The sequence below is a fragment of the Hetaerina americana genome, unplaced genomic scaffold (assembly GCF_022747635.1).
Source record: "Hetaerina americana unplaced genomic scaffold, ioHetAmer1.1.p SCAF_5, whole genome shotgun sequence".
Lineage (NCBI taxonomy): Eukaryota > Metazoa > Arthropoda > Insecta > Odonata > Calopterygidae > Hetaerina > Hetaerina americana.
This window is the reverse complement of record NW_027287095.1, coordinates 49,066,980-49,080,525: the sequence shown is the minus strand read 5'-3', so window position 1 is coordinate 49,080,525 and position 13,546 is coordinate 49,066,980. Positions and strand designations below refer to the sequence as shown.

The 13,546-nt window shown below is 37.1% G+C and overlaps 1 protein-coding gene across 3 annotated transcripts in view; it reads left to right on the top strand.

The window, feature by feature from the left end:
• The window catches only part of LOC139694334 (uncharacterized protein ZK1073.1), a 382,170-nt gene that overhangs the window by 342,424 nt on the left and 26,200 nt on the right, over nucleotides 1-13,546 (top strand). For all 3 annotated transcript variants that reach the window (XM_071592833.1, XM_071592834.1, XM_071592835.1), the window contains exons 4-5: nucleotides 10,818-10,935; nucleotides 11,625-11,835. In XM_071592833.1, coding sequence (XP_071448934.1) covers nucleotides 10,818-10,935; nucleotides 11,625-11,835 — 329 coding nt within the window. The remainder of the gene's footprint in view (nucleotides 1-10,817; nucleotides 10,936-11,624; nucleotides 11,836-13,546) is intronic.

The window sequence follows — 13,546 nt, the reverse complement described above, 5'->3', positions numbered from 1 at the left end:
TCCACTTATTCCCCACTCTCCACCTCCATCTCCTAGGCATTCTGCATTCTCCGTTTCGGGGTCAAGGTCACGACGCGCTCACTCGCGCAGGCAGCTTTCGCGTGACATGGGTCCGAAGGGGCAATGACCGCGAGGGTAAACATACTCTCCTCCCCGCTCGCATTTCTCTCCACCCCTCTGTCCCCCACCATTCCTCCTAGTCCTCCCCTTTCTTCCTCTCAGTCGATCCACACCCCTTCCCCATTCTGTTAAAACCATCATTCACGTGTGGCAGGTGACGCTTCGAACGCTTTCCAGACCTGATCCGGCCCTTTCACCTCTCACCGCCCCCAATTTTTTGGCAATCAATTTTCGATAGGTCGTTGAATAATACGGATCGCAGGGAAAAAATTTACTCCATCTTAATAATAGAGTTGTAATACGTCGTTACGGACATTATTTTTTCGGATAACCTTTTGCAAAAATTGTCAGGGTGTCAGATAATTTTTTTTTACTCTCCATACTCCGTTGCCATGCATCGCGATAAGTTTACGCTGTTTATTTCCCAGATTTCAGGTCACAACAGTTTATATATCATCCATAACCCAAGGAAGACTTCGAAGCCACAGTCTTAATTGTCAGATGGGCGTGTTACTCACCACTTCAGGTGGAAATATATGTTTTATACATTTGTATGCTCATATACAAGATGCATAGTATTAATACTTTTAAATGCTTCTTTTGATGGATATTTCTTCAGCCTTATCATAATTTATAGTTTGTAACAGCATGAACAAGTCGACTATGGCTGAAGAACTCTCTCCTATTAAAAAAGAGTAGCATCAATTCATTTAGCGAGTGCTAATCTATTGTTCAAATCGCCGCCTATTGTTTTGATCCTAGACAGCTGGTACCGGTAGCGTATGTATTAGTAGTCATGCAGCGAACATATGCTGTTTTGAAATAGCTTCGTATTCTTGATATTTCGATGGAAGCATACTTATTAATTCTGTATTGTTTTTATGATTTCTGAAAGCTTGTAATTGATCAATTTTAACCCTAATCCAAGTGGACTCGGCCCATAAAACAAACCACGTAGATACTATACGATGAAAAATTAGGTATTCCGAATTTTATTCGAAGTAACAAAGTATTTCAGTGAGGCTAGTGTCCTTAAATAAAGAAAAAAATTTGGTTAAAATTGGAACACTTCTTTAATTAATGGATTCATTAAAATGATTTAAACATGAAAACCGAAATTCATATTTGAACGATCACCCCCGCTTGTGTTTCCTCCATACAATTTGCCCGCTTCATATCCTGTCATTTATTGACACTCCCGGAGACCCGTGTTTCCTTGGTATACCTTAGACCTATATAGAGTTCCTTGCTTTTCATCGGGTTTCCCCTCAGATTGAGCACCCATCCCCTAGGCCGATCTCAGAAGCCACAAACTTTGGGATATTGGGATAACGAGAAACTCCAAAGGGTTTGGTCATATTGCGCCGGAATGTCAACAACTGAACCAGATGAATGGTAACCCGATGTCCATGCCTGAAGCGGAATTCGAATCCTCGACATTTGGTTATAATGGCGAACGTTTCACTGTCAGGTTTTTTCATACGTTATTGATTACTTAAGTGCTGCCTACGGAGCTAAATACGAGCTGCTCGTATGAAGCTGCAACTGGAAAAGATCAAACTGCGGTGTTCTAACTATCACATTAGAGTGTGAAGTCATTGATAACTCGAAAATTTGGATTTGAATAATTTATACATTATCTCATCTTTCAGACAAAAATAAGCTTTAGTTTTTCACTTAGTTTTAAACTCGGAACTTAATATTGAATTTGCCTTATTATCTTTTTGGAATCTGCTTGTAAAAATAAAATAAAGGTTTTTGTAGCTGCTTCAAATTTGCCTTTTTAATGTACAATGTAATTAATTTAAATCCGCAGTAAAAAATGTAATTATAGTCCCGTGTTGACATCCATAATCCCGTCCCCTGTAATCCATTAATGAGTTTTTACTATAATCCTGAATAAAACCTTTATTCTATTCAAAAGCAAGCGTCATTAAAATCGAATAATTTATGTTGATATTGTCCAAAACTATCGAAATAAAATACATCTACAGATTTTTTTTCAATCCCAAATAATTAATTATTAGGCTAAGAACCAAATGAATGAATTACCTATTTGCAGAATGTTTACAATTCTTTCAGTACCAATAAAGTCATACCAACATTGTTACTAGGTCATTTTAAAGGTTTATGATAATCAAGAATTACGATATTGACACATGATTGAATTTCCAAACACAGGTACTTATTCTTCTACTTGTACAACTATTGCGGTGACGATAAAGACATGAGGTCAATCGTTTCAAAAGGATGGGTGTCTAAACAATCCATTCTATTTTGTATGTGTTAATGATCTGCGTAATTAGAGTTTACATGAGAGTTACACAGCATATGCTGATTATATTGTATTAACTATGATGATATTTCATGGAAAGAGCAATATGGAAAAAAATATAAGATTGAAAATGTTTTCCGCTAGAGAACTTGAATTAAACGTGAAACAAAGTCATTTACTTTCTGCATTAGGCTTAAAGTTAATCGAAAAAAAGAATCATTTTTAATGCATCCGGAAGTAAACTGTGAAATAAATTTAACTTCTCTTGAATTTATGTCTGAGTTTTAGGCTAAAGGTGTTCTCGGTGTCATGATACGTGGGTCATTTGCAAGATTCTCGGCCTGGCGATGAAAATGACAATTTATGTTTTAAAGAAAAGTTTTCTTTTTTAACACATTCGCCTTTAATTTTAGTACATGTCATCTAGCGGTGTTCCAGTGCCATTTTGTCGTCTCTGGTATGTTCTTCCGGAAGTAATGCAAAGTCTACTGTCGCAATCGCTTTTTGATTGGACCAAAAATGTAGACCTGCGGGGAAACATTTAGAGTTTTTGGAAGAGATGGAAAACCGAGGGAGGCAAGACTAGGGGCATGTTCCAGCGCTTCAATGTGCAAACCTTTCAATTTTCCGATCGACAAGATAGTCATGTGGGCAGGTGCATTGCCCTGATGGAAAACGATTTTTTCCCCAGGTCTGCTTTCACAAATCTATGATATTGTTTTACATTTTTCAAGATATTCGATCCGCCGAATTCCTTCCGCGTCCCAAAAAACCGACGGCATGACCTTTCGCCTTCTTCGGTGTGGAAGAACCGACCACTACCTACTGCATGGATTGTTTTTTCAATTCTGATGTGTACTGCCTATCTCTTCTTATATATTCTTGGTACAATTCTCAGTTGTTCTCTGAAATGGAATTATATTATTTAGACTACGGTACCGGTATCAAGGCATGACCGATCAACATTTTATTTATTCGTAATGCGTTTCGATTTTAATTTTAAAATTTTTATTTCGCACTCCTAGGTTTAAAAATTTCTACAGTGCAATTTGAAGGGGGAGGAGCTTATAAATAGATCAGTTGTTTTTCTTCAAAAGACGGGAGCATTTACATTTATAAACCCCTTCCATCATCCTTTCCCTTTGTTTTAAAATTAATATTTCCTACCTCTATGGTTTACAAATAGATTTGTTTTAGGTATTGCTACAATTCCTCATAATTCTTCAAAGCACGAGTCCCTTGAGCGTCGACACAGTTTTGCCGGCGGCTTTTCCAAGACTCGAAGGCTCCCTGTTAAGCGCATTCTGGAAGGTCCTAAAGGGTATGCGTAAAAGTTTCTTTGATGGCACTTAGGGTCCCATGATGGTGTCCTTTGAGGGAGGATTTCACTTTTGGGAACAGGAAATAGTCTGCTGGTGCCAAGTCGTGACTGTAAGAGGGTTGGGGAATCGTCACGATACGCGATGTCACATGTATAACATTCGAAGATCCCATGCCATACTAAGGAATAAAGGAGGCATAAGAATATTCTTAGATAATGTAAACTGCGGCTATTGAGTCCCTTTAGTAATAATACATTAGGACCATGAGTTAAATAAGAAGTCATTAAATTAATTACCTAATATGTAATGGATTTTTGTATGACTGTTAAAGCCATGTATCTTCATTAAACTATCTTTAATGTACATTTTACGTTGTCATCCGCTCTTTTTTTTGTATTATCGTTATATTTGAATATTTTAGCTGTTGTAAGGATGCCTTTACTTAAAAATAATTCTTTAATATGTTGGCTTTCCTTCTGTTTTTAACTTTCATAATTATTTTATTACACAACATTTCTGACGATATCCTCATTAGGGAAGACACATGCATTTTTAATCTTTCGTGTACCTGTTCCGTATGTTTCATTTGGACAAAAATAAAGTTTTAGCTAAATGCAAGGGCGTGAGTTCTACATCCATGTTATGTAATTTATAGACGAAATTTTCTCATATATGGGGAGATAAATCCGTTCATAGTGAACTTGACCGTAGCTTGATATTTAGGTTGACTTATCTTTCTGGTCGTTTAAAATTTTTTAGGAAAGTGCGTATATCTGCATTACTGGTTTTTATATGATATGAATGATGTAATCTTTAGAATGTTGCCGACTCATACTAAAATTTATGCGAGATTCTTAGGAACAATTTACTCTACAAAATGTGTTACATTTTATTGGGAGCTAACCAGTGGTTTATCTTTCTAATACGACCTTATTTGATAACTGAATATTTTTTAAGCAGTGCAATATAGCAAATATATATTAAAACTAGAAATCTGATTGCTCTCCATTAAACTTGATTTCGCGAGGGACAATTGAGAATATACTGGAGATAAAAGTACTCTGAACGCTCTGTTCGGCGGAATGGGACTGTTACAATGATGTTCCAGGCAGTGGACCCAGATCTAATTGAAATGTACATCTATGCATAATTTATTTAAATTACAAGGGTCTCACTCCAGTTGGACCTTAGCCAAGCCATAAAGCGCTTCAGCAACTTAACGGCTTGTCCTACTCTTGAATGCCAGAACAATTGACCGAGCAGGCGAGAAGTTTATTCTCCGCCTGGGCTAAAGGTCATAGGTTCAAGCAGTGTTTCCGAAATAGACGTAGAGGATGTGACAAAACTACTCTTAAGAAACTCGCACTTGTTAGAGATTTTCTTCGTCGTACAAAACAAATAGTAGTATTGTATTGGCGTGTTTTAACGGGCGTTAAAATGTACGAGGACAATAATCCCTCTCGTTAAACCCAGAGGTGATCTATGCGTTTCCATTGTAAATTGAAAGCGGTGATTTTCATTTTAAACGTGCACAGCCCTATTTAATGAGGAAAAAATGACAATCTTTCAGCACTAAAGCTATTGCGCTTTTCTTCGCCAATCTCTCTTTTTTCAAATACATTGAATCTCATTTTAACTGGGTATTTTTGTGCTTCGTAATTCCTTTGATTTTTACCGAATAGCCATGCTTATGTCAGTTAATTTTTGGATCAGATAAAAATGCAACTTGCTCCGAAGTAGTATTTTTTTACTTTATAGCGCTTTCTTCAAGGCTCCTGGCGATGAATTCATGAAACATTGCATGAAAAAACATTATATGCCAATGTACTATCAATTAACTATGAGTGCCCTGTCTTCGCATTTATTCCTTATAGCACTACACTCAATCGCCATATTAGATTAGACCGTAGCCACATTTGATTCTTTGTTAGTACTTGTGATTTATTCAAATATTGTGCTACACAACATTGCAAAGATAAAGTGAACAGCGCTTATAACAGAGATTTTAAAAGACCACTGCAATTGCTATTTTTCCCTCTACCTTCAGCATAAATTTTCAAATTCATGGTTGACTACCCGTTACTTGCTGTATAGTCTCGGCGATAGCTGCAAAAGGAATTACTAGATTTTGATCAACCGATTATCGCTGTTCAATACGACGGAGAATAAAAGTCTTGAAACGTAAACTTGAAGTGTATTCTTCAATGTGAGTAAAACAATTAAATTCATACTCCTACATAAGTGAATAGGCAAGTGATAAAAGCTGCTTTTAGCGAACAATCAGCTCGCAAATATAGTCTCCTTTTTGAAAAGAAGCGTGGTGGGATTATTTCGTACTCTTTCGGTGAAATCCTAGAAAACATCTGACAACAGCGTCACTCAGGCCAGAATCACGCTCTTTCGGATCCCGATCGAAAACCATTTTTCCCATATCTAATGCACTTGGGTGCATTCAGTCTTGGGCTGTGGGTTTCGTTCGAACTGACTTTAGTAAGAAAAACAGACAGATGGGATTCTCACTCAATCCATTTTCGTGCGTGCCTTTTCGCGAGGGCAAGCAAGCACGCCTGGAAGCTAACTCTCCGACCGCCGCGCAGTTTTGCAAGCGGCCGGGGATCGGCCCTCCGGCCGCTTCGCAAACAAATGCATGAGCGCTGAAACTATAACAAAACTTAGGAAGTCCGTGTGAATGGCCGGCGGTTTGACCTTTAAGCCGAAGGGCGATATCGATTCAGGGTCGCCGGGGAAGTGCACACTCACACTCCACTGTTGCCTTCCCTCAGTTTGCCAGTCGGAGAGTGGTCTGACCTCTGAGGGTGTGGGCAGGGGAGGGGTAGCCAGCAGGGGGTGACCACCCCCGCTTCCCCATCCCCCACCCCACCACCATTCCACCCTGGGTGGTGCGTGCTTCGTCATCCCTTTGTGGGGGGACGGGTGGCTGGCTGGCGGGATTTACCGTTGGGATTTAGGATGGAGATATTTCTAGGAGCCGAAAAGGCTTCGTGCTTTGTATAAGGCATTAGATTTCGTACTAACATTGGAAACTTGGAACTGTTAATGTGCGAAATCCATTTTGATCACTTGAGAGGTCTTTTTGACTTCTGCTTGGTTTGTATGGTGCCGTGATTTCCTTCTTTTGTTTGAAGAGCACTTCAATGTCAGCTACCGTAAGCTCGTTAAAAATCTAAGGCATATGCTGTTATTCTATTATATAGTATGCTGTTATGTCGTATAAAGGTAGCATGCTGTCTTTTCTTTCGCGAAAATATAATTATTTTCTTGCTTGCACCAGCGCAGCCGTGTGTTTACACAGGGTATTCGGCTAATTTCGATTGAAAAGCATATTTGAAACAGTGAAAAATATTTACTATGACCGCTGCGCGCTCTTAATAAGCAATAGGGTGACATCCATCGAATGGGAGGTATCCCTTTTTTGTGGGTGGTAGTGCTTTTCAGTTGTTATTAATTATTCGAATAATGCTACCAGGAAACAACTATCGAATTCTTTGTGCGCGGTCAATTATTTTTGATGGTTCTTTTCCAAGAATTCTTGACCCTATATATGTATACCATGTACGTCTTTGTTCACAGTAGCGGCAGGCTTGTTGTACGTTCGAAATGCTGTGGTTTAAATTAGTAAACATTCATAGGCCTACTAAACGCACTGTCGCTCCCTAACGTACAAATTGGATGTATTGGGAGATGTACAGCTCTGTCCAGCACCAATTAGTGGTGTCCAGTTTAAGTTTTTGGATTTAGGTGTTATTCTAATATCCATTTACGTGCCTTGCGGAGAGCGATTTGTGGTTTTCTGCAGCCCGCCTTCGTAACCGTATATCTTTCCCTAATTACCTGGCTTTCGTGAATGAATTTGTGGCCTCCGGAGTTTACGCGCCTCCCACAAATAAACGATAAGAACTGCTTCACCGTGAAGGAAAGGCCAATTTTCTTCAAAACGCTCCTTATAGAAGTAACCTAAAGATTAATTAGACTTCAAATTTTTGAAAAATTCGCTGACCGTCAAAAGTAAAATAGCTGTTTGGGTATATAAGTTCTTTTTGTCAAATGAAATCTTCTGTTCTCTCCTGGATATTTTTCTATCACTTAAAAGCAAACTCAATTTTTAAGGAGGAATGGAAAAATTGGCAGAGAACAGGATCATTTATTCCACCAATGGGTTATTGTGGTGGTTCAGTAATCACCGTATTGACTTTATTGAAGGAAGCGAAGATTGAAATGTATTCTATCAAGTGAGATTCCTGCCTTGCTCATTTCAAATTTCGAGAAGTATTCATAAGACCGTCATAAATTTAAGTCATATTAGAAATTTTTGTATGCACTCTTTGATTTAATTTGCTTAAATAATCATTGTTAATAGAATACCCGCTTCATTATTTATTCTTTACATGAACTAGCAATAATTTTACATGAACGTTCCTTCTTCTATCCGTTAAATTAAAATAAAAATTGATATCTGAATCATAGTCCCACGAGCGAATCGTATGGCATCTCTTATAACTTGGCTATGGTTAAAAGATTAAATTTGTGGCAGTTGGTATACAAACACAAATTTAACGGAAAGAAATCATTCATTTTTAATACCCCCGACACGTCCCTAACATACACGTAAGATGCATGTTGCGGTTGTAATGTTCTGGTAGTCTGCTTGAGAGAGCGAAATTCTCGACCGTGATAAATAACTGATCAGCGATGGTCTTGCCGTAACATCAAAGAGAAATGAAAAGTTTTTCGAAATGGAAAAAAAAAAACAAAACAAGGCTTTGCCAACGGCCTCGGTCGTCACTCAGACTGCGGTCAGGTTCTGATTTTAGATTCGATTTAGAGTAGTCCCTTGTTCCCTTTCTCCTGCCTTGCCATTAGCCCCGGAACCCATAACGTTCCCGCAGCGTGAGAAAACTCTTCCGTTGAAATGGAATGGCCGCCCGAGGTGAAGTCTCGGCTTCCACATTGCTCACGGATCCGCATCCTCAGCGGGAGACCTGGCGCGAACTTTCTAGAAAATATACTCCGCCGAAACCTGCGGGGGTTTGTCCCGGTCTTTAACGTTCCGGCCAACGATCACGACCGAAACGATTGCAAGGGGATTGCTTCATCACCGTGAAAGCACTACGCTGTCTATCTGTCACCAATGGAGCACTGAGTGCTTTCGTTTTCTAGGGTGGAAAGGACAGGGGAAAGTTCGTCTTGGTTTCGAGGAATTGCGTAGGAAAGTGAGCAGTCATGTAAGGAAGATTCCTCGAGCGACTCCCAATGCCATAACCTTCAGATATGGATATGTGTCCAATGGTGATGAACCAATGTAAGAACTCCTTTCTTGGGGATGGGGTGGAATCGATGGCTAGTGCATCGAATTTCCGCACTGTGAGCCGCAGTTCGATTGTGCTCGATTAACTACATGTCATGTGGTGGATGATGGTAGAGCAGTCATTATGTTGGACATTTAAAAAATTGCTCCATTGGCAACTCATTCGGAGAACTAAGCAGACTTTCCTTCATCCTCCTCCTTTCCTTAGTTTATCTCCTTTTCCCTATAGGCCCACCTTTTCTACATGATGAAACTGCACTCCTTTCGGTCCATAAATTTCTGTTATTGCATGTTTTGTTAGGTTTTTCTGATCCCCTCCTCTCCCGATGAGGATGATTGAGACATAATTTAATGTGCCAGTGCTATGCCTCATGTGTCCCTTTTTGATGCTTTGCTCCTGAATATAATTTAGGACAGTTTAGAACCTTATAATCACCTTGGTTTACCTCCTGAAGATGAAAGATACATTATGAAGATTATCTTCTGCTCATTACGTTTCAAAAAGAGGGATTTAATACTTAAAAATCCCATTAGTGTAAGGTGTATTAATTCAGTCGTAATATCTTTACTTTATTTAGGTCATGGCACATTTATATTATGTAATAAATAACTAAGCAAGGTAAAAAGTTAAGAGCTGCCTGCGGTGTTGCCAAAAAATGATTGTCAAAGTCATAGTGTTTTACACGTACCACCTTGGACAAAGATTTTTTTGCAGTTCCATTAGTCAGATGACAAATGTAGCAAAACCATGCATGTCTGATAATGTTGAAACATCACTTAAACCTTAGCCTATTCATGTTTTTAAGAGGCCATGAAAATCTCTTTTAAAGCTTTTCACTTTGTTTTTAAAATATCAACAAAATATTTTAAGATACATTTTTGATATACCTCAAATGATGTAAACAAATATATTCACTTTGAATTGTATAACTCTTGATGCCTAAGAGTATTTATTGTCTTTATTTCTTTAGAAAATATTATATGATTTCCTATTATCATTTATTTTCTATTATTATTGTTTGCTTCATGCATGTTTGTACGTAGTTTCATAAATTATCTACCTAGTCTTATTTTTTCAGATTTTATTCAATAAGTGCCTATGATTTTAGTGAAAAACAAGTACTTACCGCACATTACATTTAGAATAAATACTGCTGTTATTCATGTGAATAACACAAAATCATAGAAACTTCATAGCAATAATGAAGTGAACTTCTGCTAATTTCAGGCCAGGCAGTTAATTGTATGTGATGTGAACTTGAGGTTACATTGGTATAGAATTTTAACTTTTGATGAATTGCATGTATATTCAACAACTTCAACAGTAAAAATAGAATGTAACAAGCAAATTAGGAGCTTACATTTGATTGTAGCTCTTTCAAAATGCCTGTTGGTATTCTTACTCAACGAATATATCACTCTTGTCATGTTAGCCCAATGTAATCATTCAATGCTTCATGGCCTTTCTCAAATTGTCTTGATGTAACAAAATGGCCTTGCTGATTAGAGTACCTGAAACCCAATTGATTGGTAAGGGTGTACTAAAAATTTGTCAAGATTTTAACTGAGCTGTTACTTTGTTGGTTTAAGTTTAATTTTTCAACCAGTCAAACTTTTGATGGAGGTATTTAATTTGTTCCTTTGAAATTCATGTAAAAATTTGTTATTAGTTTTCCTTTTAAGAGTGTTAAAATATATTCCGGTTGTACCTATTGGTATCAGGTGTCATTTTTTCAGTTACCATCATTTATTCCTATTTTCTTGTTTTTTACAGACACATCTTTTCATGACTTTGTCAACCACCCATGCATGTGTGAAATTAAGGAACGTTCCATCTTCATCTACATTGATGTTACTGGTCAAGAGGATAATGCTCCAAATCTTCCTGATGAGTAAGAAAACTAAAATGATCACCCTAAATAGTTTTCATAGATACCTATTCATTAAGATCTTGAATCTCACCATGTAGAAATACTATCATAGTGTTAAGGTATGCAACGTTAATTAAATTGAAGGTTTATGAGATTTTTCTTTTGGTAATGTTAGACTGAAAATTTTTGAGATTTCAAACATTAGATATTCATTCTTCATTAAATTTACTTAGAATAAAGTTTAGTTTGGAGTATAATTTTTTTCTAATGGTGAGGTGATAAATGCAAATACTCAATTTTCAGATGAAATTTAATGGCCAAGTATTCCCATTATGTGCAAGCTGTACTTACAAAAAACTTTCGTAAAGTTCCTAGACTGTAAGCCAAGATGAACTGAAAATTAAAATCATTGCCATCAATTTCAAAGTGTTAGTAGGTAGGCACAATGCCCTGTTGCCCTTTAGAACTCCCAAATCTGGAAAATTGTTCAGGGCCTCTTTTGATTCCACCTTATTATCTTCACTAATCTTGTATTTTCACCTCCTGAACGTAACCTTCATCTTAGAAAACCATTATAAGTTACAGGAGAATAAATGAGTAGAAGAGGAGACGTACACTTATTTCCTACCTTCTTTGTATTTTGTAACAATGGCTGCTCATTGGACTTGATTTTGGGAGACCTTTATTTGATAAATTATTTAAATTATCAGTTTCCAGTTCCCTGCACTGCAGACCCTTGGAGAGGACCTTGTTACTGTGCTGGATTTCCTTCATGTGCGCTACGTGATTGGTCTTGGAGAGGGAGCTGGAGCCAATACCCTTGCACGATTTGGCCTTGCCCACCCAACCCGATGCTTGGGCTTAGTTCTTATCAACTGCACTGGGAGCACAGCAACTGTAATGGACCATTTTAAAGACAAGGTAATTCAATTAGGGAGTACTTCACTCTTGTCTTTGGGTGTTATTTTTCTGTCAATTGATCCTTGGCAAAGTACAATCTTTTCCTTCTCCTTTTTACTGATCAATTCATTGTTTATCTCAATGGTAAAGGGAAAAACTCTTTTCTAACACCTTTTACAGGATAAATGCAGAGCTTTGTTATGAATGTCACGAAGTTGTTAGCAGAACAATTTTTTGCATTCCAAATTACGTGTGGGTAATTTTTTTGCAGAATGGATTTCAGCCAAAGAAGATGACAACCTTTATTTTTTTTAGGTATCTAATAAATTCTACATTCAAGATTAACTAATGTCCTTTTGACGACAATCATTTCCACCTAAAATTCATTTCTATGCTCAATAGCTAAGATGGCCATGCAAAACAACAGTTTTTTATCGTTTAGTCTGTTAGTTATAGATAATCAGTAACAATGTTTTCAGAGAAAGGAGAATGCTTGGGTTTTCAGTTAGAATGGAAAACTTTAAATAAAAACTGCTTTTCTTATAATCCTCTTCTGGACCAAAGGAACAGCTAATGCTTGTCACAAGATTGCCACTTTTGGTGTCATTCTTTTGATGAGAGGTTACATTCATGTGAATGTTCTCTTCTTTTCCAGGGCATTGAATGGACTAATTTTCTCCTTGTTCTCTCCTGTAACTCGCAAAACAAACAAAAGTCACCAACAAATTAAAATCACTACATTTGGTGATGCATACAAAGTGTATTCAATAAGTATTGGAAATTTAAAATTTTATCAGCATATTTTAATGCATTCATCAATATCTTTTTCCCCCTCAAATAATCCCTATTGGATATCATTTTCTGCCATTTAAGCCAACATATTTTTCCAATCCTCAAAACATTTGTGGAATGTGCTTTTTTTAATAGTTCTAATATCACTAAGCATTTTCTCCATCATCTCCTCCATGGAGAAAAAAGTGTTGAAAAACCTTTCAATGTTATTTTTCATCTTTAGGAACAGGTAGAAGGTCGCTGGGGGTCGAAATCTGTGGGGAATGTAAGCACTTGAATGCCTGTATGATTAATCTTGAATAAGGTTCCATATTTTAAGATTGCAATGGCAGATGGATTCCACACTCAAGGATCAAAAGTTTTGTTGCAATTTTCCACTGGAAAGAAAATGTTTAGGGAAATCGTTATAGTGAAAAAGTATGATGTGTCTTTTGATTCTGCTATATTAATCTTGAAATATAATGCACCACTAAGCATACTGAATGTGAAAAGTGACTGCAGGATCACAGGGTTGATGGTTTTTTTTCTAAAAATTCATGTATTAGAAGTGTGAACTGAAACATGGTGTTAAATCTGCAAATTATTTTTCCAAACTCTTGTAATTTTTTTATTTGTTCGTATAATTTAAGTAAAACTTGAAAGCGATTTTCCATATTGACTGTGCAGCTTGGCTATATGATGAAAAAAGAATGACTCAGTTTAAAGATATTGATTGCAAAATTTCCAAATTCCTATGATTTTGAAATCATTTCTCATATGCATAATTAGTTAAGTGCAGCAATTTCAGTCAGTCGTTACTGCTACCTGAAGAGATTTAAGGGCATACAGAGCTTACAGAGATTTCAAGGCAGAAGTTTAATGCTCAGATCACCTCAGGTCCTTCACTTTGCTATGACTGGGTGATAAAAAGTGTGCTTGAGAGTAGCATTAAGTTTATGAA